The sequence below is a fragment of the Miniopterus schreibersii genome (genome assembly GCF_964146895.1).
Source record: "Miniopterus schreibersii genome assembly, chromosome: 13".
Classification (NCBI taxonomy): domain Eukaryota; kingdom Metazoa; phylum Chordata; class Mammalia; order Chiroptera; family Miniopteridae; genus Miniopterus; species Miniopterus schreibersii.
In genome coordinates, this window is record NC_138113.1 from 34102201 (window position 1) to 34126359 (window position 24159).

A 24159-nucleotide genomic window follows, 5' to 3' on the forward strand; every position below is an offset into this window, starting at 1 on the left:
ACTAAATTTGGGGGAAATAAATTCAGAAAGCTGAAATAAGATTGTTAGATATCACTCTTGTTTTTTCTTTAACCTGTTATTTTTGTTTTCTACTCTCACATCAAGAAATTCTGAAGGTTTTGTATGGGGTTTTTGTTTTGTTTTTACTATGACTAAATGCTAGTGACTGAGGAATTTGCAACTTTTTAGCATTGTAGAAATTATTGCTTTCATTTTTATTTTGTAAGGAGGAAAAGATTTCTTTTTTATACTGGGGGGAGTATTTTTTGTTTGCAGTAGCCTTTCTGCTTTTTTAATTTTCACCTTGCCTAAAAACAATAAATGTTATTTGTATATTTAAAGTTTTAAACATTATAGCTGAGTTGAAAAATTGTTAAACCAGTTTATCAGAAATTAAAATATGTACGGTTAGACTGGAAGGAGTGATTTGGTTTAACCAATGGCATATTCAGGTAATATCCTATATTTACATTGTGTGAAATTCTTTGAGAGCTAATTTTAAAATAGCATTGACTTGTTAAACCCATTAAAAACTAAAAAATTAATTTCCTCTATGTAAATTTTGTACAAATACATGGTAAGGTGGCATTTGAAGTTCAAATAGCTTAATTGAGTTTGAAGGGGGAAAGGTCATTTAATTGGTCTATTGAAATGTTAACAGAAACAGATATGCCATCGAACAGACTTTAATGGCGGCAGTGTTGCTCTAATATCTGTGTTCACTTGCAAAATTGTTAATTAGGGCACTTTGGTAGTTGATTTGTTTTTGTATTGCTGTGCTTAGTCCAATCGGGTAATCAGTTTTATAGAAGAAATTTACAGGACTAGCTAGAACCCTAAAATGCATGCTTATTTTGTATTCCCAAGAGAATACTACATACAGTAAAACCCAAGTACATTTTGAGTAGTTAAAGACCTCTGCTTCTGTTCTGAGTAGTAGAATGTCATCATCATTTTTCCATTTTACTTGCTTGGTAAAGTTAAAAAATCCTAAATGAACATCTGAATGTCAGAGTCCATGTGAAACTTTCCTTAGTTGAATATTTGCAGAAACTAATGTCATTATTTTTAAGGGAAAACTAAGGAAGGAAAATGGAAGGAGTGAGGTGTGGGTGGTGTTGCTAATTCCATCCTCTTTACGTTAAGGTATAAGTGTTGCATCGTTCTTGGTGATGTGTTTTGCTGGGTATCAATGCTGATTTCATTAACCAGGACCAACAGCTAGAAAGAGTATTCCAAAGAATTTTAAGATTTCCTTATTAACTGTTATATGAATCATTTTTTGTAAGTTAAGACTTTATGAAATTCTATTACTGAATGTTGATCTTATGCAATATATGCATACATAGTACAATTTGTACTATTTTATTAGCTTTTTAAAAGTTATGTTTTTATTGGCCTTAGCCGGTGTAGCCCAGTTAGTTGAGCTTTATCACATGCGCCGGGAGGTCATGGGTTCTATTCCCAGTCAGGGCACATGCCTAGGTTGTGGGCTCGATCTCCAGTGGGGGCATGCAGGAGGCAGCCGATCACTGTTTCTCTCTCCCCCCTCCCTTCCTCGCTCTCTAAAATCAATAAAAACATAGCGGGGGGGGGGGGGGAGAAAGAGAGAGAGAGAATGTGAAAGAGAGAGACACAAACATCAATCCCTGCACACCTCCTACTGGGGACGGAGCCTGAAACCCAGGCCTGTGCCCCGACCAGGAATTAAGCCAGTGATCTTTTGGTACCAACTGAGCCACACTGGCCAGACTCTTTTATTCACTTTTAAAAAGAGTTTGAAGAGTAAGGAAGGCTCTAAGAATCAAATTTTGAACAAATTCCAATTATTAACTTCCAATATTATAACAGCTTGTTTTGTATAATTAGTGCCTCATTATTATAAATGTTTGGAAATATGACGTCTTAGAGATCATCTAATGTAGAACTTTTATTTTACTGATGAAAACACTGAGGCCAGAACTGTTGTTTTCTGACTCCCATTCCAGCATGTTTTCCTTCTCCTAAGCCATACTTTTTGATATACAGTTAACTTTAAAAAAAAAAAAAAATGAATAAATGTTTCAAGAAAAACAATGTAGATTTTTTTAATGTATTTTTAAAATTATATTGGATTATTTGCTATAGTGTATACACAGCTAAATGAAGCCCTAATTTGAATCCCCTAGATAAACTAAAAATTTATATTCTACTTGATTTAACTCACATAGAGTAAACCTTTTGTAGTTCAGACACTGAAAATTAGAGAATGTAAAATATTAGATATAATAAAGATATATATTTTAAAAGATTCTTATAGAACAAAGTGACACATTTTAATATACTAAATTTGCACTGGTTTTGTGATAATGGAATACATTTATTAGGTTCCATTGGTTTCAGGTTTTTAAAATAAATGGCTATATATTCTTAAAATATTGTTGGAAATAATTACATTAGTATTGTACCATGAACATTACAGGTTTATTATAATGTGTTTTAAAATCCTTAATAAGAATATTCCCTTATATCGTGATTCTTTTCACTTATTTTTCATGCTATATATGTGCATAGTCCCTATTTAGCTTAGAAGGGTAATAAAAATTCTAGAACATTTCATTGTACCAGTATGCAAATGTATTTACATAGGAATAAGTCTAGGTTTCCTTAAAGAGGGCAACAGAATTGAAAACTGAGGCCAACAAATAAATGAAAGTTTCTCTAAATCCATTAGATAATAGAGGCAGTGTTAAGGCTAACCATAGTGTTGAACTAAACAGAGGGATTATTCCTGGGTTTTGCATCAGTTGTTTTCTGCCGGGTGGCCTCACTTGTCAAAAAAAAAAAAAGTTTAACAGGCAAACATTCACATAGGCACATTGAGAAAAGAAGTATGCTTAATTCCATCAAAGCTTTAAAAAAATCAATCATTAATTTATTCTACAATTGTTGATCATTTGTGAAAAGCATCTGGCCTTTAAGTCATAGGATCCCAAACACAAGTACAATGTGAACACTTGTGAAGAAGCTTCAAATTAGGTATCATGTAAAAAAAGCACAGGAGGTGTGTGTAGCTGTATCTCACTGTACAGCTGCATTTGCTTACTTATAATGCTTTAACTTCGCTTTGTTTTGGGGATTTTGAAGTTGTTATAAATGCAAATGTAATGTGCTTTAAATTTTAGAAAACTGTTAATTGGCAGCTTTAAAAAGTCCTGCTTTTTTACATGTCTTTTCATGGTTATTTAGCAGAGTGATACTTCAGCAGTCTTGGTATTGCAAGACAGAAATGGTTTCTAATGAAGTTTAAATTCAAGATAGTAAATATATTTTTTAAATAATTTCAGGAGAGACATACCCTATTTTCCATATGGCTAAGTAATTGTTAAGATGTTTGTTTTAAAGCTGGACTTAGACACTCCTGACTGCTCTTTAATTTGATATAGCTAGTCCAAATGATATTTTTCAAGAAACTTTGGTGGGAGAATGCAGTGAAGTAGATAAATGATTTTGCAGCTATACTCGTATTGCAAAGTATAGAACTAATTCAGTCATTATTACTATAGTAACAGCATTTTTAAAATAGCTTTAAAGTCAGCAGTAGAACAGCTCAGTGTTGGGATACATTTAAATATTAAGTATTAAGTTAGTCAAGTTTAGTGTTCTAACAATATATAAATAGGCTCACACTGTAACCACAGATTTATACATAGCAGTTTTTTCTGTTTATTTTTTTAAGAATGTACCTTTAAATTGTAGAAGGCCTAAGAAAAGCCTTAAGGGGTGAAAAGTAGAACTTAAAATAGAAATACAGGAAAGTTGCATCATTTTAGTTATATGCTCTAATGTAATATGAATAATTAATATGTAAAAACTATACCCCCCCATGACAACATACTACTTAGTGGTTTGTTACTGTACAGAAGAAATAAATGCGATATAATCAAATACTACTATGTCAGAGACTTATATAGAAATGATCTGTTCTCTTACTGTTAAAATTTTACCAGATTACACACAGACTATTTTATTCACCACTGCTCGTTAGCTTTTCCTGGGCTTTAACAATTACAAATTAAGAAAAACCATAAATACTACTCATAAGTAAGGTTTGATTCTAAGCAGAATAATGATTAATAATAAAAAAGTATTTTTTTCACAGTAGGAAAAAATGCTAATATTTATACATTTATTCCACTTAGTGCCATAAATATATTATTACAACAAGATGACCATGTTTTTAAAATGTTTACTGAAAATCTGAAAACTGATATGCCGTATGTAGAATTCATGTGTAAACTTGTTTAGCCCTCATTTCAAAGGTACTGATATCCTAAGTAGTTAGGATACTAGAGATGAGAGGAAAATCACTTAAAACTGCTTGTGAAATAAAATGTTTGAAATGGCTCTTTGAGAATGTGCAGATTGTGGCTTGCATGGGGACTCCTTCCAGCACTCTGGGAAAATGAGCTGTTGACATTCTTTTGGGTCATCATCCGAGATAGGAGGGCAACCACAAGGATTTAGCAGATAAATTCATCCCCAAAGACCTTTATCCATTTCATTGCAACTTGGAAACATTCATGTTGAATAGTAGCATTAATGTAGCCCATTTAGCTCTTCAAAGTGAGCCTTATGTTTAAAGAAAAAGAAAGAAAGAAAAGAAAAAGATGACGATGAAGAAAATCAAATGACCAGGGTAATAACTTACTTAAGTCTTCTAAGAGGTGTTCTTTATTTACATTATTCTAAAGCACAAACCATTTTTTTTTCTTGATACTATTTTAAAAAATAGAACTGAAGTCTATTAGTGAGCAATGAGCTTTTGAATTTTAACTAACTGAATCAGTCCTGCATGTTGCTTTTTAGTCATTTATGACAAAGAGCAGAAAATAGTGTTTTAATGTTGTGTTCTGAAATGAATGGCAACATTTTTTAAAAATCGAAAATTATATCATGTAGGTTCTGTTTCTGCTTCTTTTTGGACTTTATGATTCAGGCAAAAGAGAAAAGCAAAGCTTTGATAAATGCCTTGAGAGTGTGCACTAAGATTCACCCACATGTCCTTTCTTATAAATGGTGAAAAAAATTTTTTTGACTCAAACTGGAATGATACTATGTAGGGCTGAATGTGCAGGAAAGCTTCCCACAATGCACTGTGCAAACCTAGGGCTAACAAATACCCTGCTGCTTTGAACCCCCCCCCCCCCCGAAAGACAAAAGCACAATGAAATAGAAAGCTTACCACCGGTAGCTTTCAAAACGACAAACTAGGCAAACTATACATCTCCACCACTCCAATTTTGTCAGAATGCTAATGAGCTTGCTCTGATCTTTACTCGGCTTCCCGTGTTTTCTACATCTTCAAGGACCACATGGCGCTAGCAAAATAAAGACAACTAAATGAGAATTTCGAATGCTTTTTGTGTTAGGACCTGGTGCTTTTCAGTGGACGCACTCGTTGAATATTCTCAACTTAAAAGAGTACAACAGGGGGTTGGGTATGAACTTTTTAACAGGAGGAAATTTGTACAGAAGTAAATTAGTGAGATGAGGAAAATATGAGAAAAATTTCTGATTAATTTCCACTCCATAATATCAATGACACCTTCAGCCCCACTCATACTCTTCTAACAAGAGATGCTGATAAAAGATGAATGATTGTGTGTTGTTCACAGTGAATGTTTAGTGGTTTTTTAATAGCAGCATTCTACATAAAAGGCACCAGGAAGTACTCTGCATTAGCAGTTGAGATCACTAGTTAATAGGATGATGTCTTTTAGCTTTTGTCACAAGATTATTAGAAAGGATGGGTTTCTGTTCTCATCGTTGCATAGTTTTGAGTGCCTGTTGAGTACAAGTGCTAAAATACAGGTTTCTCAGTATTGTTTCACATGTAAAGCAAAAAGCCTTTTAATGCAACACCTTTTTCCCTTTTTACCAGGTGATTTTGTTATTGATCTCTAATCTGCCCCTTTAGCTGTATTAAATGCTTGAAGTGTTCTGCTTTTCACTGTAGCCTTGATGCTAGCTATTTGTGTTTATAAATTCATTAACATTAAAACAGGATCTATATAGAACATTTGATTCTGTGATTTAGATAATGGCAGATGATGTAGTTTTTATGGTTTAAGGTATAGATAACAACAAAAAGTTAAGATTGCCTGAGTAGATACTATAAAAATGTGTTCTTTGATTTTAAAAAATATACCTACTTTTTGTGAGATTTAAATGACATATCTGTAAGGAACACTTTCACTAGCTCTATCTCTCTTCTCTAGCATTCACTGTACACTTACAAGGAGATTAGGAGTAGTCAACTCCGTCTCACCGTACCCATATCTAGAAAGGGAAAACGAAAACCAAAACTGGGGATATTTTTATATATAAAGACATCTGAACTTAGAGTTAAACTGATTCTGTACATAAATAACCAGGAAAAGAAGTTTGATACAGTCACACTTTCAGGTTTTATGTGGAGAAAAAAATGGGCAATGTTTTTCACATGTAACATATATTTCTGATATTCCTATATTTTTAAAGTTTTATTTGATCCTGGAAATTACATTTTTGTATGTTGAACTTTGTTCACATTGCTTAAGATATTTCTTCACTTTATTCATATTTCTAGTGTAATGAAGGGCGGAAATCCCATCTGTAATAGTATAGACTTAGCCTATTGTTCCCACTAAAGTGATTACTACTGGGCATTGAATTCATAGGGCATTGAATCTATGTCATAATAAAGAAATCAGTTTTTTTAAAAAGTGCGTTTGAAAATTTTCTACAAAGTGAGTGTTTAACACAATTTCCAGAGGCAAAGGACTCATATAGATTCTAAGAGTTGATAAAATGCATCCCTCTCTGGAAGTAAAATGCTAACATACTTTTTCGAAGTGTGGTATCGTTAAGTGTAGGTTGCATGTCTGTGTGTTTAGCAATGTCAAGATTTTAGTTACTTTGTGTCATCTAACTCCAAGAATGCAAAATCATTTTCTGATTGCAAGGAGTGATACTACTTCATGCAATTGCATTCTAATTCAATATTCAGAAAAATAAAAAGCATAAAAGAAGATGTCAAAGAATTGATTTTGTCCCATCCATGATTAGCAGAATCATAGCCAGGTGGAAGAAATAGTGAGCCAAGGCCTAGTTTTCCAAGGTCTCCATGTGAACCTTCTCTCTGGTGCTCCTGTCCATTAGGACCAAAGCCCATCTGTCTGTCTTCCTTTGCTGTTGGCATAATTATAGGAAAAGGCTTTTCTTCAATACTTAATCCTCAGTATACCTTTAACTGAAAACACGGGCGCAGTGCTTTTAGTGGTGAGTTGGAACTCTGGCCTGGAGGATGATAGCAAGAATCCCATTCTAGTCTTTGCTATATTAATTCTTGCTTACCAGTTCAGCTTCTTAGCTGTGAGCCTCAGTTTCCACTTCAGTAGAATGAGGACACTATGGCTTTAAAAATAAAAATTGGGGCAAAGAACCTAACTGCAGTTCCCATAAAGGATGAATTCATTTAATCTTCTATATCTTGTGTTTTTCATTCATTCAGCAAATATTTTTTGAGCCTTGTCATGCCTAAGGCACTATACACTGAGAGTAGAAGCTTAGTCCTGGTTAGTGAATAGACTTAGTTGAAATTTAGTCACACTGAGTCAAGATTGATATGATGTGGCAGCTAAGAGAATTGGGAGAATTAAATTAGATACCTTATATCAAGCATTTGCACAGTCCTGGTACGTATACTGAGTTCAGTAAATGTCAACTATTATTATTTATATGATCTCTTTCATACTTAAATTTGTCGAGGTCTCTTTTGAAATTAAAAAAATACCAAAAAATGAAAAACATGAAGATGTTGTAAATGTTACCTATCACCATCAAGCATTAAATAAAATATTTATAATAAATACTATTTTTTCACATTTATACATTTTATTTATTATTATATATTACAAATATAGTGGAATAGGCCTTTGATTACTTAAAACAATCAATAATGAATAGAAATACAATGTAAAGAAAATAGTAAAGTTTGTTTTAAAAGGAAAGTTTACATCTTAAAGTGCTTGAAGTGCTTTTGCTCTTTACTTTTTTACACCTTTGATTTTTAAAATTAGTAATGTTCCTAAATTCTTTTATTTCTATAGTTTTTTCCTTCTGTAACAAGGAAAATTAAAACTAAAAAATTAAAACTGTCATCCTTCCCATTCTTTCCTCTCAAAATTTGTTCTAATTTAAACATCTTTAATAACTGTTTCTATCTACATTTTATTCTCTGTATTATTTAAAGAAGCAAAGTATATATGTTATATCTAGAAGCAGTAGAAATCAACTGTTACTGAATCGTTCTAGTTCATGCAATAGAAACATTTGTTTCTTCTCTCCTTGGCACTCACTGTATGTCCCTGCTTTTTACTATCTACAGTCTTTAAGTAGATGGGTAACATTTTCATCCGCTGACTCATGCTTGTTCATTTATCCAGAAGAACAAATGTATATAATTTCTAACAGAGATATTTAGAAAGTATTTTCCACTCCCAGAAATTTTGAATCAGAAATATAAAATATAATTTTTGAACTTAAAGAATTATCACATCACCAGAATTTTCAGTTTGGAGCATGTCTATTGCCTAAAGTGAGGTACATCCTTATTCTAGACTGTAATAAAATTTTAACACTTAAAAGAGTAGAAATTCCAGGAAAATGTGTTTTTCTCAGTAACTATCTATGAAACAAAATTTAGGCATTTGAACTGATTTGGCAGTAACATGTTTTTCTTCTGAATGTGAAATTAAATTTGTGTAATGTCATGCCAATGCTAAAATAACATCTTATACATGGAATATCACCCTTTCTTTAAAAAAAAAAATCTTAGTGATTTACTTGTGAAAGGGCTGAGACAGTGGTTCTCAAACTTTTGTCTGCATAAAAAGCACCTGAGGAGTTTGTTTAAAATAAAGATTCCCAGGCCCTGCCTAAAAGATTCTGATTCAGTAAATCTGGGGTGGGGCCCATATCCTAGATTCTAATATATGTGATCCACAGACCACATTTTGAGAAACAAGGGGCTATGATGTTCTAAACTCACAGTGTTACAAGTTCTGAGGAAGTAGAGCATAGACTGAAAAATCAAGACCCTAGCCAGAATCTGGGTGGCCTAACTTTTTAAAAGGCTGATAACACTTATTTCCGAAGGTTATTGATAGTCTAAAATATATTGATACCAATATAGATAAAACTTATATGAGGTCTTAGCATAGAGTCTGGCAGAGGTTTAGCACTCAATATAAAAAAGTAGTTGCTGCCATCAGTCATAGTAATAATTTCATTATTTACTATTCTTTGTCTTTACTTTAAAATTTTCTTTAGCTGCTAAGTAATATGCAAATCTCCCATTCTTTCATAACTCTTTCCTACACACACACACTCACCCCTCATGCTCTCTCTCTCTCTTGCTCTCTCGCTCTCTCTCCCCCAAGACTAAAGAACTGTTTTGGCATTTTGGCATAAGACTGGAAAGTTATTGGTTTCTTTTTTCTTTTTTTAACCCTTGGCTTATATATAAAAAGTAACTGATAACTATATGAACATTTTTATAAGTAAATAACTGGGAGAAAGTCTTAGGAATTTGGCTAGTCCCTCTATGTAAGTTTCATTGAATTGATAACACTGAGTTTTTGTGAGACACATGCAGAAATAAGCAACTTAGGCATTGTATTTTGAGAAATTTATTTTAGGACATCCATGTAGGAACCAACTTTACAAATGCATTTTCTCCTTGGTTTCATCCTGACACTATTCTAAGAATCTTAACCAAGATTTCATAATTTTTGTTTAACAAAGAATGACATCAGAGATGGCTAAGCATGTGTGAATTGCCTCCTCAGTCCAGAGTTAAAATCATGGGAGCGTATGGAGTGATGCAAGTTCTGCTCCAACACCTTTCTTCCAGTTTCCCAAAATGGAAACAGTTTTCTTAAGAAGTACAGTTGTTAATGTACTGAGACAACTGGGTGCATACTGACACTTACTAGCTCCTTAATCTTTGAGATAGAACTGTCCAATTGAATAGCCATGAGCCTTCTTTTTATTGTTTATAGGTTTACAAAGTTCTGCTTTCAAACCATTGTTCATTCCATTGTAAAGATAGTACCAGTTTTTCTTTTAGTGGATTGTAAATTATGTCTTTCTTTTAGCTACTAGTTATGCTTTTAACATTTTTCATAGACCTCCCAGTGCATTGCATAAGAAAACTAAACATATATAGTCATTGCATCAATTCCCTGGCCACACAAATCATTTTTAAGCTGGAATATGAAAGGCATTCATCTACTTGGAGGAGCTATTTCCTCAGGAAAAGTTTACAATAGAAGTTGAGAGAAAACTGTTAGCTGATATTTATTTTTTAAATTAAATTAGATATTTTTAATGCTTAATATTACCGATTAATTTTTAATGTTCATTGGTGAGTTTTTATGTAAAAGTTTTTGTTTTTTTATTGGGAGATTCAGATGAATGTTGTAGAGAGAGGAAGATTAATAAAAATTCTGTGATTATTTTTACAGCTGAAAAGATGACATTTGGTACAAATATGTATATATACACAGTTACTTTCCTGGGGGAGTATAGTGGACTTTACCATCAAAGAAAAGTATATGGCTCTGGCTGGGTACCTCAGGGTTGGAGCATCGTCCCATACACCAAAAGGTTGCAGGTTTGATTTCCAGGATATTTCACTCTCTCTCTCTTTCTCGCTCTTCCTCTCTCTCTAAAATCAATAAAAACATATCCTCAGGTAAAGATAAAAAAAATAAAAAGTAAATCAATAAAAATTATATGAATTAGTTTTCTCCTCTGTTTTTATGCTGGTGACATTGAGTGGGAGATGATATGTAAATTCACAGTACACAGAGCTATGAACATCTAACTTGTGACTCCTCCTTTTACTGACTGGTTGTATACTTTACCCACCCTAAAGCCACCCCACCCCACTCCCCCAATGCCAGTTCACTCTGAATTAATAGCACCACTTGGTGGCCAAAGGGAGGAATTGTGTAGAGCACCAACATTTCTTCCCTACCAGAAAGCATGTTTTCTCCCACTAGACACTTCTGAACTGGAATTTGACAGACCTGGCCATAGTTATATCTGTTGTGCTTTTGAAAGTTCTAGCTCAGTAAGGAAAGTTAAAAATATGTCAAGAAGATACTTAGGCTGATACAATTTTTTTAAATTTAAAATAGAAATTGTTTTGTTTTTCAGGTATAAAATAACTTCCCACAGAAGGAAGTTATTAAAGTAGTCATAATATTTTAATTTCTCATCGGAATAAAATGAGGGACCCAAAATTTTAAAGTTTTAATACAGTTTGTTTTGACTTGAGTTCTTGTTTTGAATCTCAGTAAAGGGTTAAATAAAATTATACTGAATATTGAAACATTGTTAGTGTAGACTAGGGAACTATTTTGCTAAATTCTGAACTTCATAATATAAAGAAGAATATTGTGAAGACTAAACAGATTTGGAGTTGACCGTCACTTTGGGTGGGAATGTAGGTTAAGTGTTCTAGAGGTGATTGCTGTGACTCTTTTTAAGTGAGTTGTAGCTTTAGAGAGGGGGAGAGGACATACAACACAACAAAAGGACATATATAGCTAACTGCTGGCCCATAAAATTTATGCCAGAATATGAAAGGGAGTCTTGGGGTAGTGTGATATTCTTCATTCCAAGGAGTATCTAAAAACTTATATCATAATAAAAGAGGGAATTGAACTTATCCTAGGGATTAAATTGAGGAGAAAATCTGAAAATAACTGTCTTTGGGAATTCTAGAGATTCTGCAAGTTACACGTTAGAATTTTTTCTCTGAATTTCTGACTGAAGGAACTGCTTTTAGCAAGAGAGCCTTTGGAATAGACTTAACACATATAACCTTGGGAAGAGGGACGTCACATAGAGGGTTTGCATTTGAGGAGCTCCTTTAAGAAAGAAAAATGGGTAATGGGCAGTTGATGGCTTCCATACTTGAAGGTAATGAAAAAGTTGAAATAACGGTAGGATGCATTTTGGTTGATTGGTCCAGTAAAACAGATATGTAGAGACATTAGAAATGTCGTGCTCAACTGAACTAGTATCTTAAGACTTGCACCTGGTTGCCCAATATGTTTACTTCTATGGGTAGACCTTTTTGGTGCTTTCAGAGGTGGTCAGAAAAACTCTTAAGACTCTGCCAGAAGGAATCAGTGTGCCTTGCTCCATCAATAACCCTAGGAATCAGACAATTGTGGGGGAATCCTAATGCTTGAATAAAGAATGTGGTTCTGTACCATGGGGGGGGGTGTGATTGTACAGTAAATGTATGTAGGGGTGTTGGGGCAAGGAGAGAGAGAGGGAAGGAAGAGAGGGAGAGAATATAACAATAACAACTATTATATTACTTATATAGCATTTATTGTAGGCCAGGCATTATTCTAAATGCTTTATATATATATTAACTCAATTTTTTCAAAAACCTTATGAAGTAGAGCTATTACCTCCATTTTACAAATGAGGTAACTGAGGCATAGGGAGATTAAGTAATTTACCCAAGTTCCCATAGGTCTTAAAGAGCAACACTGGAACTCAAATGTACCCCAATAATCCAGTGCTAGGCAGAGCATTCTCATTTGGCTATTTTCATTGAAGGATTCCTTAAATGCTCAACTGGAGTCATAGTAGCTTATAGTTGCCCAATAAGTGAGCTCGACTCTTCCTGGAATCCCCTGTTTCTAGATGCCATCATGTACCAAACTATAATTCAAGGGCCTTATGGACACATCTGCACAGGAAGAAAGGCGGAGTCCCCTTGACATCCCTTGACCGCTCTGAGGTCATTGTCAAGTCCCAGTGGTGTACATGGGAAGAGTAAACCAAACCCTTTTCTACTAATGGGTGAACTAAGTGAACAGAATGGTTTTTTTGTTTGTTTATCAGAGGTTTGAAGGTTTGTTTTTTGTTTTTCACTTTTTCTGTTTTGCTTATCAGAGCCACTCTGAAAGCTTTGTCAAGGTTGGCCTGAGTTCTTAATAAAGGCCTGTTCTGGTAAGACTGGTTACCTATGAGTGTCCAGTAGGGTGGCTAAGAGTGGTAGTTCACAAGACAGATTGCCGAGATTAACTAATCATGGACTAGCTCTATTGCTTTAGGTAGGTTCTATAACCTCATTCAATATTTGATGCTGTTATCATCATCATCATGTCATTATTATTGCCAGCCTGTGAGAAAGGTATTGGTTGTTAGTGATCAAATAGGAGAGATATATGACATAGAGAGGCGCTGTTGTTCCCAAGGCTTCAGTAAACAGCACTGTGGACACAAGTCCAACATGAGCGTCTCTTGTGTATCCTGATGAACAGAATGACTCCACCGAGACAGATGTTTGAGGAGCACTGGATGAGGCAGTATAGTGCTGAAACTCACTCTAGTCACCTGGCCTAGTCTTGAAAAACAGCATTCATTGCATTTGATTCAAAGTGTTCTATAGTTCAAGCCCTGTGCAGGTTAGAGGGCTGCTGGAGATGGGTCTGCAGTATCCTGCTTTCATTAGGCTTCTGTGTTTTGAGAATGAATGTGGCCACAGGCTAGAAGGGGATAGGCATAATTCCCTTCAGCTTTCCCTCACCAAATAGAAATATTTAAGAAGGTACATAAGGATATATCTCAGTGTTACCCGGTTGTTTGAACCCAAGCATGACCAAAGAAGGTACAGAGTAGAAGAGGAAGTTACTGTGCACGTAGTGCATTGGGTTTTAGGGCTTGAACTCATCCCTTATTGGAAACTGGAAGCTCTGTGGACACCCAGGGTATGGTTTTTTAAGAACATTTAAGGACTTTACACAACACAAGAGGAGGCTACCTAAAGGTAACTGATTGACTGCATAATACATCTTTGCAGAAACTATTAGAAAGAAATATATTTGGAGCATATCTACCTGGTTTGTCCTTCTACATTTAAAAAATTATATGTATTTAATTTTCCACACACTCAACAGAATCTATTTTCATTCTCACCTGGCATTTAGTAAGTCAGCTGTTTTAGCTGCATTGCCAGTTTCATAAGCTGATTTTAAAGATGCTCTGTTTTAGTATCAATTTTTTTCTGTAAAAATTATGAAAACTTACTTTCTCAGTGAAGCTTTTTGCTTTATAAATATTTGTTTTTTCTTATTGAGGACTTTCTTAAAATTACATCAATTTGTACTTTAAATTGTCATTTTTTAAATTTTGTTATTCATTTTTAAAGAAGAGAAAGGGGTAAAGAGATAGAAACACCCATGAGAGAGAAACATTGATCGGCTGCCTCCTGCAAGCTCCCTCCTGGGGACTGAATTCACAACCCAGGCATGTGCCCTGGCAGGAATCGAACCACTGACCTCTTGGTTCATGGGTCGACACTCAGCCACGGAGCCGCGCTGGCCAAGCTGTCATTTTTTTTTTTACTACTTCATTTTGATAACTAGTAAACTTTTAGATCTGTTCTATTAGCCCATAATTTTTAATCTTAAAATTTATTTTTTCATTTTTTTTATATTAAGCAGTATTCCATGATCTACTTTGTTCTTCAGTCTCCAGAACTCACTGCAGATAACTAGACTGTCATTACCTGGAACATAGCCACACTGTTGTGTCAGCATGGCTGTGGATGTCTTTCACATGCACCAGTGATGCTGATGACCCATTAGGGTATTCACTTTGTTTTTCCAGCTACAGGGATGAGTTTGTACTGATTCACCCACATTTTTCACCTATCCTGCTTATGACCAGTGACTTACTATAGACTTTGTTTCGACTAACAAAGATTTAAAATACAACCTGTGTCCATAGAGTTTAGAAACTTACCCTCACTCCAGCAACTCCTAATTGTGTCTGTCTCCACACTAGACTATGAGCCCTTTTGAAGAAGGGACCACATCTTTGTATCTCCTGTTCCTAGCTTAATATGTCATCATCACCCTGTTCATTATCATCATCATAGCTACTAGCATTTTTAGTTTTCAGTATTCTGCATTTACGTTTTTCATTTAATAATTCCTCTAATAACCATAGGAGGTAAGTAATAAGGTTATTCTTATAAAGATGGAGAAACACATTTAGAGAGGTAAATTAGTCTAAGATCCAGGAGCTTAGTCCCTTTTTTTAAAAACCAACCTGGAAAAAATCCATTGTGGATACAGATTCAGTGTTCATCTTATTTGCATCATGTTTGAAACAACTGATCTACCCAGTCACAGAAACTACAGATGATAGATAAATCAGACCTACCAGAATTTATAGTGTTATCCATAGTAGTTTCTCAGAATTAATGTCAGTAAACATTCATGAAGGTAGTCCTTAACTTACAAGAGGTCTTTATTCTAACATTCATTTATGAGTCAGGTGCTTTTACATAAAATACTTAAGTTATAGATTGGGTCCTCATCCACCCTATACAGAGCAATGTGCCAAATGACAAAAAACAAAACAAAACCCCATTCTTTCTATAAGAAGATTCCCCACCAAAAATTTTAGCCTACTTGAATATATAAAAGTTTAGAAGGATCTCTTGTAATATAATATATAATTTAGGTGCATGTACATACATATTAAAATCTCATATCTTAAAATACATTAATCTAGAAATATTGTTTCTCTCCACTCCTACCTTTCAAGAAATCATTTTATTCAGCTCTTTGTGGTCATCTTTAACATTAATGTCTCTGTCACTTCTAGAGCCACTCTTTAAGTCATTTCCATGACATGACTGTGAGAAGGCTCTAGGACAGAGAGGCATCTACCAAGTGCAGTCCAAACAGAAAGGGCTTCAAGAGAGGGGAGAAGTGGCTGGGGAAGTTCTCCACCTGTAAGCATAGCTCACAATTCACATTTTCTCCGTATTGGAGGCCTTAGTGATTTTCCAAGTAGATCACAGTCTATTTGGTTGAATGATGCCTATAAAAGTGACTTACTGATTTATTCCATATTACAAAATATTTTAAATGTACCTTTAAAAAGACAATTTCAGCCTGACCGGGCATGGCTCAGTGATTGAGCATCAACCTAGGATCCAGGAGATTGTGATTCGATTCCCAATCAGGGCACATGTCTGAGTTGTGGGCTCCATCCCCAGTCGGGTGTGCAGGAGGCAGCCGATCAATGACTCTCTCATCATTGATGTTTCTTTCTCTCTTTCTCCCCCTCTCCCTTCCTCTCTCTGAAATCAATATATTTTTAAAAAAAAAACACAGTTTCAGAGTTCTGTTCTGAGTGTTTTCTACCTTGAGCCGAATGCGTATTTATAGAGAGTCAAGATAGTCATGTGTTACCTGAAATGGAGGTCATATTAATACCTTTAAAGGCTTTTAGCACTGAAAAGTTATGGGTCAGCCCTATCCCATATGTAATTTTTAAAAAAATACTAAACTGTAAATATAATGAATTTCATTAGTTATAATTTTCCCATGATGACAACTTCCATCCGTTTAAATTTATTTTTATTCTTTTTGCTATTTTAAGCTTGTGCTTTGTTTGTCTTTTGAGAAATCTAGCACTGACCTTTTTCATAAAAAGGCTGCTCAGACTCTATTAAGGAGTTTCTGGTACAAGAAGACTGCTGTTAATTTCCAACCTCGAGAAAAGGCTTTTTGTTACATATAAGTTTGTGGGGGGAGAACTTTGGTGAAGTTTTCTATACCTCCTCCTATAAGAAATACATGCATAAAAGTCTGTCAAAAGTCATCTGTAGAGAGATGTTGCCCTGAATCTCCATATTCTGAAGGTGTGTTTATTTTGAGAGTGTGTCTTAGTTTTTCTTTTGCTTCAACAAAAGGAGTTTCCCCAAAGTTTATATTCTTAATATTCTAACAAATATATCATGCTGAACAAATACTTTTAAGACAATTGCTACTGAAAGCATCAGTAAGGATTATGAGCTGCTTTTGTGTTGATTGCTGTTTAAGGATATTCTTGGAGTAGAAACATTTATTAGCTGTTTGCTTGTATAGTAAAATTTGTTTTTATAATAATACTCTATTTCCTAAGTTTAAAATATTTTCTCAAACTGGGACACTAGAGTTCTGCAATAATGTTGGCTTTGGAGTTTATGTGTCCATGACCCTACAAACTACAGTAAATTCATCTTTCTCATATATTAAATAAATCTTCCAGATTTCACTTCCTTTGTTATTAAAATATGTTTTTCCAGTATCAGTTAGTTAGTTGGACAGCTTCATGTGTCTCTCTATTGTAATATATAATATCTTCCAAAAATCATCATATTCATGTAGTCATAACACAGGACAATTTATAATGGCAACTTTTTTATTTTTGTGTTTAGTTTGGCTTTGCTGTGTTTGCTGTGTTCTCTCTTTTAAGGGCCATATCTGATCACTAGTCAGCCATCTCCATCCACTGTGGGGCTATGGCAAGATTTCAGCATTCTTTAATGTTTTCATGGTGGGAAAATCTTGAATTTGTTTATGTATACTGCAGTCTACGTCTCTGTGTTTTCATTCTTTCCCACTGGATTTATCTTCTATTCAGCTAAAATTGTATTATTCCTTATTTTGCATTTATTTAAGAATTCACTGTCTAAAAGTATATCTTTCTAAATAGATAACTTTATGATGAAAGATTAATTAGGGAAGTTAATTAGTAGACAGTTTTAAATGATGTTTCAAAATTTCAGGTTTTTGACATCACTTTTCTTTTATTCATTTGAAATTTACATTGAAAACACATTTAAATTTATTCATTTAAAAATTTACATTGAAAACACTGCTTCTGAAAAAAATTAATGAAAACTACATACAAATTCCTGGATGAATTCTTGAATGAAATTAAATTGGAACTTTAAGTCTTTTTTGGGGGGGGGGGAGATGGAATATAAAAGTGGTTACTATAGTCAACTAACATGTATTAAATAATACATAGTGCTCTGTATTACGCTGTTTTCTATTAAGCGATTTTTGTTAAATGTGTGATAGGAAGAAGGGTTTGAAGTCATATTTACAGTTATTTTTCCTGCCATTATCATTATTCTTAATTATTTAACAATTTTTACAAATTATATTCTAGCTACAATAATTGATTAAAAGGAAAAACACATTAATTTAAGACATTGTGATGTCAGAAAAGACGTTGCCTTTCTTGAGGCAAAATAAAAAACAGAAGTCTTTAAGGAAACAAAGTAGAAAAAATATTACCAGAGATTGTATTAGTCAGTACTTTTAAATGTTATGGTGATGTTTTTATTGGTTGCATATTTATAATAAACAGGCTATGTTTTAAAATAAGTATAACAACTCAGCCATGCTTTCACATTTTAGTAACTGTATACTAAACTGTAGTATTTTGACTTTTTTTTTAATTTCAAAATGGTCCTTAATACTACATGTCTTAAATTTTTCAGTTCATGAAATTTATAAAATTAAAATTTAAAAAGCATCAGTGTCTGACTCTAAGGTGACAAAACATAGCTATAAGTACAAATAAAAAATTTCAAAAGAGAAGTAGTTAGCCAGGTAAGGTTAAACAAGAAAAAAATGATTTATGCCCATTTTATAAAATAATGACAGTCTTCATTTTAAGCTACAATGTAAAGTGCTTTATTCTGAGATTATGTATTGTGGCAGAAGCTAAAACTGCCTTTTTTTATAACAGTGCCAGAATACAGCCTCTTTTTCTTTTTGCACTAACAAGACTGCTTTACCACCACAGCCCACTCTAAGTAATTAAATCAGTCCTTTGTACTTACCGTATTCTCCTCTAGTGACGGTACTAGATCTGATTATATGCTTCATGCATATTCAAAGTACCACACTGACAGCTCTTTAATGAGCTCTTACTTAATCAGTATGAACAATGTTCATCTTGTTCTTTTTTCCCTCATGCATTAGAGCTAGGAATAGTTGGGAAAAATGAAACATCCAGCATTCATTTGAAAAATATATTGTACTTTGAAAAGTGTCTAAGCTGAGGAAGTTGCATTCTGCCCTTTAAAAGTCTGATGGACAAATTGGATTACTAGTATTGGATTAAATAACAAATGGGTAGAGGAGAAATGAGAAAAGCTCACTGTGATCACAGGCTTTAATATTTTTTGTTACTTATAAAGCTAAAGGGGTCTTTAACCAGTTATTAAAGTCAGGATTAATTTGTAATGGTTCAACTTACTGGCTTTTAAAAGCTTTTTAAATTTAAAATTTTTTAAATCCCTAAAAACAATAGTGTAATGATGTATTAGAAGAAAATTTAATTTTTGTATTACTGCGCTAAGTATAGATTTCCATCATTGTGTACTATCTCAGATAAGGAGTTTGTGGTACATGATTGATTTAACCTTAAATATGTTTTTTCAGTTAATTTATATAATATATGTAAGCAATGTGTGTAATGTGTCTTTAAATATTATTGTTAGGCTTATTTCCTTTTGAAACATAAAACTCTTGTATTATTAGTTATTTCCTAACAATTAAGGGAGAGGGATTTTTATTCTTACCTAGAAACATAAGCATGAGTTAAATTGAAAATAACATAGTATCACATCAATATTGTTATTGTCAAGGAAGCAGTCTTCCATTGAAAAAAATGATGCTAATTTAAGAGTGGACTAGTTGCTTCTAGTATTCCCTGAAAGCCTCAATTATAGGTTAACTTAAACTCAAAATAAACTTTTAATAATCTGTATTTTTAGAAGCTTACTTAGATTATAAACAAAAGAATTAAGTGTATAATCAGAAAATAAAATATCATAAAAACTGCACCTATTAATATTGCACACATGTGTGATTTCAGTCATCACAAAGGCCTTCACCAGGGTACAATTGGCCTTTTTCCAAATGGCAAGCTTTTTCTCAGCTTTTTCTTTTTACTCTTTCTTCTTTTGTTACTACCCAGGGATTTGTTCCTATCGCAGCCTATATCACATGACTAGTGTCAAGACATCACATGGTCTAAAGTGAATACAAAACCCACTATCCTAAAAGAGAGATTAAAAATACTGTAAAACACTAAAGACTTTTGTTCATACTCTAAAAGGATCGATCCTGTCTGCTCAACACCATAAAGTTTTAACAGCATCTAATGACACGTATCCTCACTATTCGCCTTAATGATGAACAACAGATATCTATTTTGCAGGGATGCTCTGAAGTATATGTTTAATCTTTTGCACACAGAGCAACTCTTTATACTCTGTTTTTATTCTAAATTTTCTTCAAATTTCTATTAATGTGGAAATAGTTAATTGAATGGTACATTCATAATTATATAAGTATTTATAAGAATGAAGTAGGTCTTCAAACAGCATGACAAAAGCACATCACTGGGTAATATACAAGGGTGAGCAAAAGTAGGTTGATAATAATAAGTAATACAATAATTAATAATAATACAAGAATAAACCTGTTTCACGTACTTACAACTATAAACCTACTTTTGCCTGCCCCTGTATACTATGATCTCACTTATGGTAAAAACAAAACAAAACACCTGTATGTATCTGTAGATGAGGTATATACATGTGTGATAGACGTAGCTGTCTCTGGTCTGGAAGGAGATGTGCTAAACCTGTAATAGTACTTCTGGGGAAGGGAGGTGGAGTAGGGAGTTGGGGTGGGGTTGGTGAAAGAGGACTTGACTTTTTATTCAATTATACCTCTATACTGTTTAAATTTTTTAAATGTGTTTGAAAGTTAAAAGAAAATATCTTGCTTACAGAGAAAATAAAAACTTGGGGAATTAGCTGGGATATTGAGTCTTAGCTGGAGTATTTAATTTTTTATTAGATATTTAAATTAACTCTGGATCTGTACAGAAGTTGGACTGAAATATTAAATGGCCGAGCAAAACAATAGACTAATAATAGGTAAAATCCAGAAAAAAATGAAAGTCAAAAAAGAATTGTAAATTTAAATAGGTACAATTAATTTGAAAGGAGAGGAAGGAAGAAGGTGGGGAATTATTATTTTTTAGTATGATTGTGGACTGCTTCTACATGAATAATACCAAATATGTACTGTATATCATAATCCTCGATACAGTGGCCTTTGGGGGGCTGTGGTGTAGATAATGGAATGGATATTAGGAAAAGTGAATTTTAAATGTGCAATTAGTAAATTTATATTCTAAAATTTTAGATCATCTCTCTGTTCAAATGTTTTCCAATTTACTGACATTATTATGTTCATTATAATGTGTTTTTTTACAGGTAGCTATAGGCACTTTTTGTAACCTGGTCATTTACAATGTATTTAAAATAATTTGCAAGTGTTTACCCTATTAGGGATGATGACTTCCAGAATGGTATATGCACGTATGTCTTTAGTTTACTTTGGGGGAGAAAAATAAGAAAAAAAGCAAGTTGTTACAAGTGGAAACTTTCACAAAATCTCTGGACTTCTCTGATCTTCCTGCTAGTCTTGTAATTCTCGTAATGATTTTTTAATTTTTTTTCTTTATCATGACCATATGTCTGTCAGCGCCATGAGTTCCTCCTTGAAATATAATAACAAATCAGCCTCTGGGGAGGATTTAAAAGTTGGAACACTTTTTTTTTTTTTAACACTAACACTGTACTTAGTGTTAGTATGATCTGTAGTTATGTTCAGGGGGCTGGCTGTATATTTATACATGCTGAATAATACCAGCTTTAAAAGATTATGAAATTTTAAATATCAGTTTCTTTTTTCAGGCCTTGGACTTTAATCTTATGTTGTTATAAACTATTTAATTTGTACTATCGGGGTAGCTAAAATGTTTCATGTTAAAAAAAACGCACACTGTGCTAGACTTTGCTTGCAAATGTCATATAACAAGAAATAACTCTTCCTGAATTATAGGAAGAAACACAGAAGAAGAAGAAGCTATGATGCAGGAATGGTTTATGTTGGTGAATAAGAAAAATGCCTTAATAAGGAGAATGAACCAGCTCTCTCTCCTGTAAGTACTCACAACTGCTTGTTTTTCCTACAACGTTGGTGGGTCTTGGGCTTTTTGTTATTGCTTTCTTTGGAGTTCCATATTTATTAGGCTTAACTTTTTCTTTCCTTAGAGATTACAGTATATTTTACATAAAAATAAAAAATAGTGTATAACCAGTTTTCGTCTGAACAGTAAGATTTTAAAAATAGAGTGATACTGAAAAAAATGTTTATTATACAGAAAGCCAATGAATATAAACAATTTTTGTGTTTAAGAAGTAAAGCATTGTGCACAAAAAGGATATTTGGTACCTATTAAGGGTTAGAGAGGAAAAGAAATAAAATGGTAATTTATTTAACATCAAATTTTAAGTTAAAAATTAAAGTAACTCTTAATAAGGACAGAAGTACCTTTGTCTTCTACAGATGATGTTACACTAAATTTTGGGATAAAAGATTAATGAGTTACAGAGAACTGACCTTTTTATGATTGCAAGAATACAGTAAAATGTAGACTAGACCAAATGTAAGTGTTCTTAGTCCTTAGCATTTAGTTTACTATAGAACTTAATGTTTGTTCCTTTTTGCTAACTGCCAGTGTTCTTATGTCACCTAGTGTGGGAAGGAGCAGGCTTATCTATTTTAGTTTAGTGGAAACAACTATTTTTGTCATTTCTGTTATGCCTGAACTTGATAAAAAGGGTTACCAAGAAGCACAACGATTAACCAATCTTGGATTTTTTATTGTGTCCACATTAAATTTGCACCGGTTGTACTGTCATATTTCTTGTGTTCTTTTCACTTGGAATTCTAGACAAAAGAGTGTTTGTTGTGAACTATGAAAACTCTTTTACAGAATAGCCTTATACCTGGCACTTAATACAAGAAGCACTGAAGAACGAGACTACTTATTCGCAGATTAAAAATACCTCTGTGCAATTCAAAATTGAAGGAGAAAAATAATAGCACTAGTAGATATTCAACCTGAGGAAGGTTTTAGGTTTGTGTATCATTTGTTTGGAGTAGCTTAAAGTTAAAAAGTCAGTTATGAGTCCTAAAATCAATGTAACCTAAAGGTTCTTTTAAGTGTTTAATGATTTAGTAATTAGCATATTGATGAACTTTTGCAACTTGCCTAGGGAAAAAGAACATGATTTAGAACGACGGTATGAGCTGCTGAATCGGGAATTGCGGGCAATGTTAGCCATTGAAGGTAAGAAATGTTACGGTCCAGTGAGGTATGTGAGGTGTCAGTAGTCAAGAGAGATTTAAAGAGTGTAATACACTTCTGGTCTCCCTAGGTGTGGTCTGATTAAGGACCTACAGGATTTGCAAATAAATGCCCTTGAGTCAAAAAGTATTAGTCATATAAAACCTAAGGACCTTAATTCAGATAGATAAATTATGCTTGCTATTAAACACAAAATTGTCTTAACTTTTGTCAGTAAGCTTAAATGTCAATAAAAATGGAAGTCATAAGGAGTTAAATGATTTAATTACATTTTACTATGTGCAATTTAAAGTTGTTTCCACTGGGGAGGTTTGGGAAAGACTTATCATTTTGATTTTTCACATTTAGACTTTAAATTTTACCTTAATATTTAATTGATATCAACACTGAAATATGTCACTTTCTAGTCTACTATAGTTCTTAAGATTCCAACCCTATTAAGTGATTATTCAGGCAAAGATTGGCATAAGAGATAAAAGAAATACTTTCACACTTTTCATAAAGCTTTTAAATGAATTATGCAGTAATCCTAAGCATGGTTCATAATATCAGTAAACATCAGTTATCTTGACTATGGCATTTACTATGTATGATTTTAAAAAAATTATTAGATGTTTTAGAATGCTCTTCTCCTTATACTTCTTAGTTGAAAATGTCTCATAGTTAAAGATGTCTGTCTGCTTAAAAGCTAATCCTTTGGGCTCTATAAAATGGACCTTTTGTCTAATCAATGCAAATTGATTTTCCTATTCTGTATTGACCTCTTAACCCATTGACTGTCCATGGTAATTTTCTTCTTTACCTGATAAGGTACCCGATCCATAATAAGTCAATTCTAATTAGTTCAAAAACTAGAAATTTAAGTTTGCAAGGGGAAGACAAGTGAAACCATATATTTTTAAAATATTTTAATACTGTTATTAGATAAAATACATGCTATTTATCTCAATGGTATCTTATACATTTATAGAAGTTTTATTTTTAATTACTTTTATGTTCATAATCTCA

The 24159-nt window shown here is 33.2% G+C and overlaps 1 protein-coding gene across 8 annotated transcripts in view; it reads left to right on the forward strand.

The window, feature by feature from the left end:
- EHBP1 (EH domain binding protein 1) overlaps positions 1-24159 on the forward strand; it is a 279331-nt gene that overhangs the window by 248631 nt on the left and 6541 nt on the right. For all 8 annotated transcript variants that reach the window (XM_081157052.1, XM_081157055.1, XM_081157057.1 and 5 more), the window contains 2 exons: positions 21840-21939; positions 23060-23133. In XM_081157052.1, coding sequence (XP_081013178.1) covers positions 21840-21939; positions 23060-23133 — 174 coding nt within the window. The remainder of the gene's footprint in view (positions 1-21839; positions 21940-23059; positions 23134-24159) is intronic.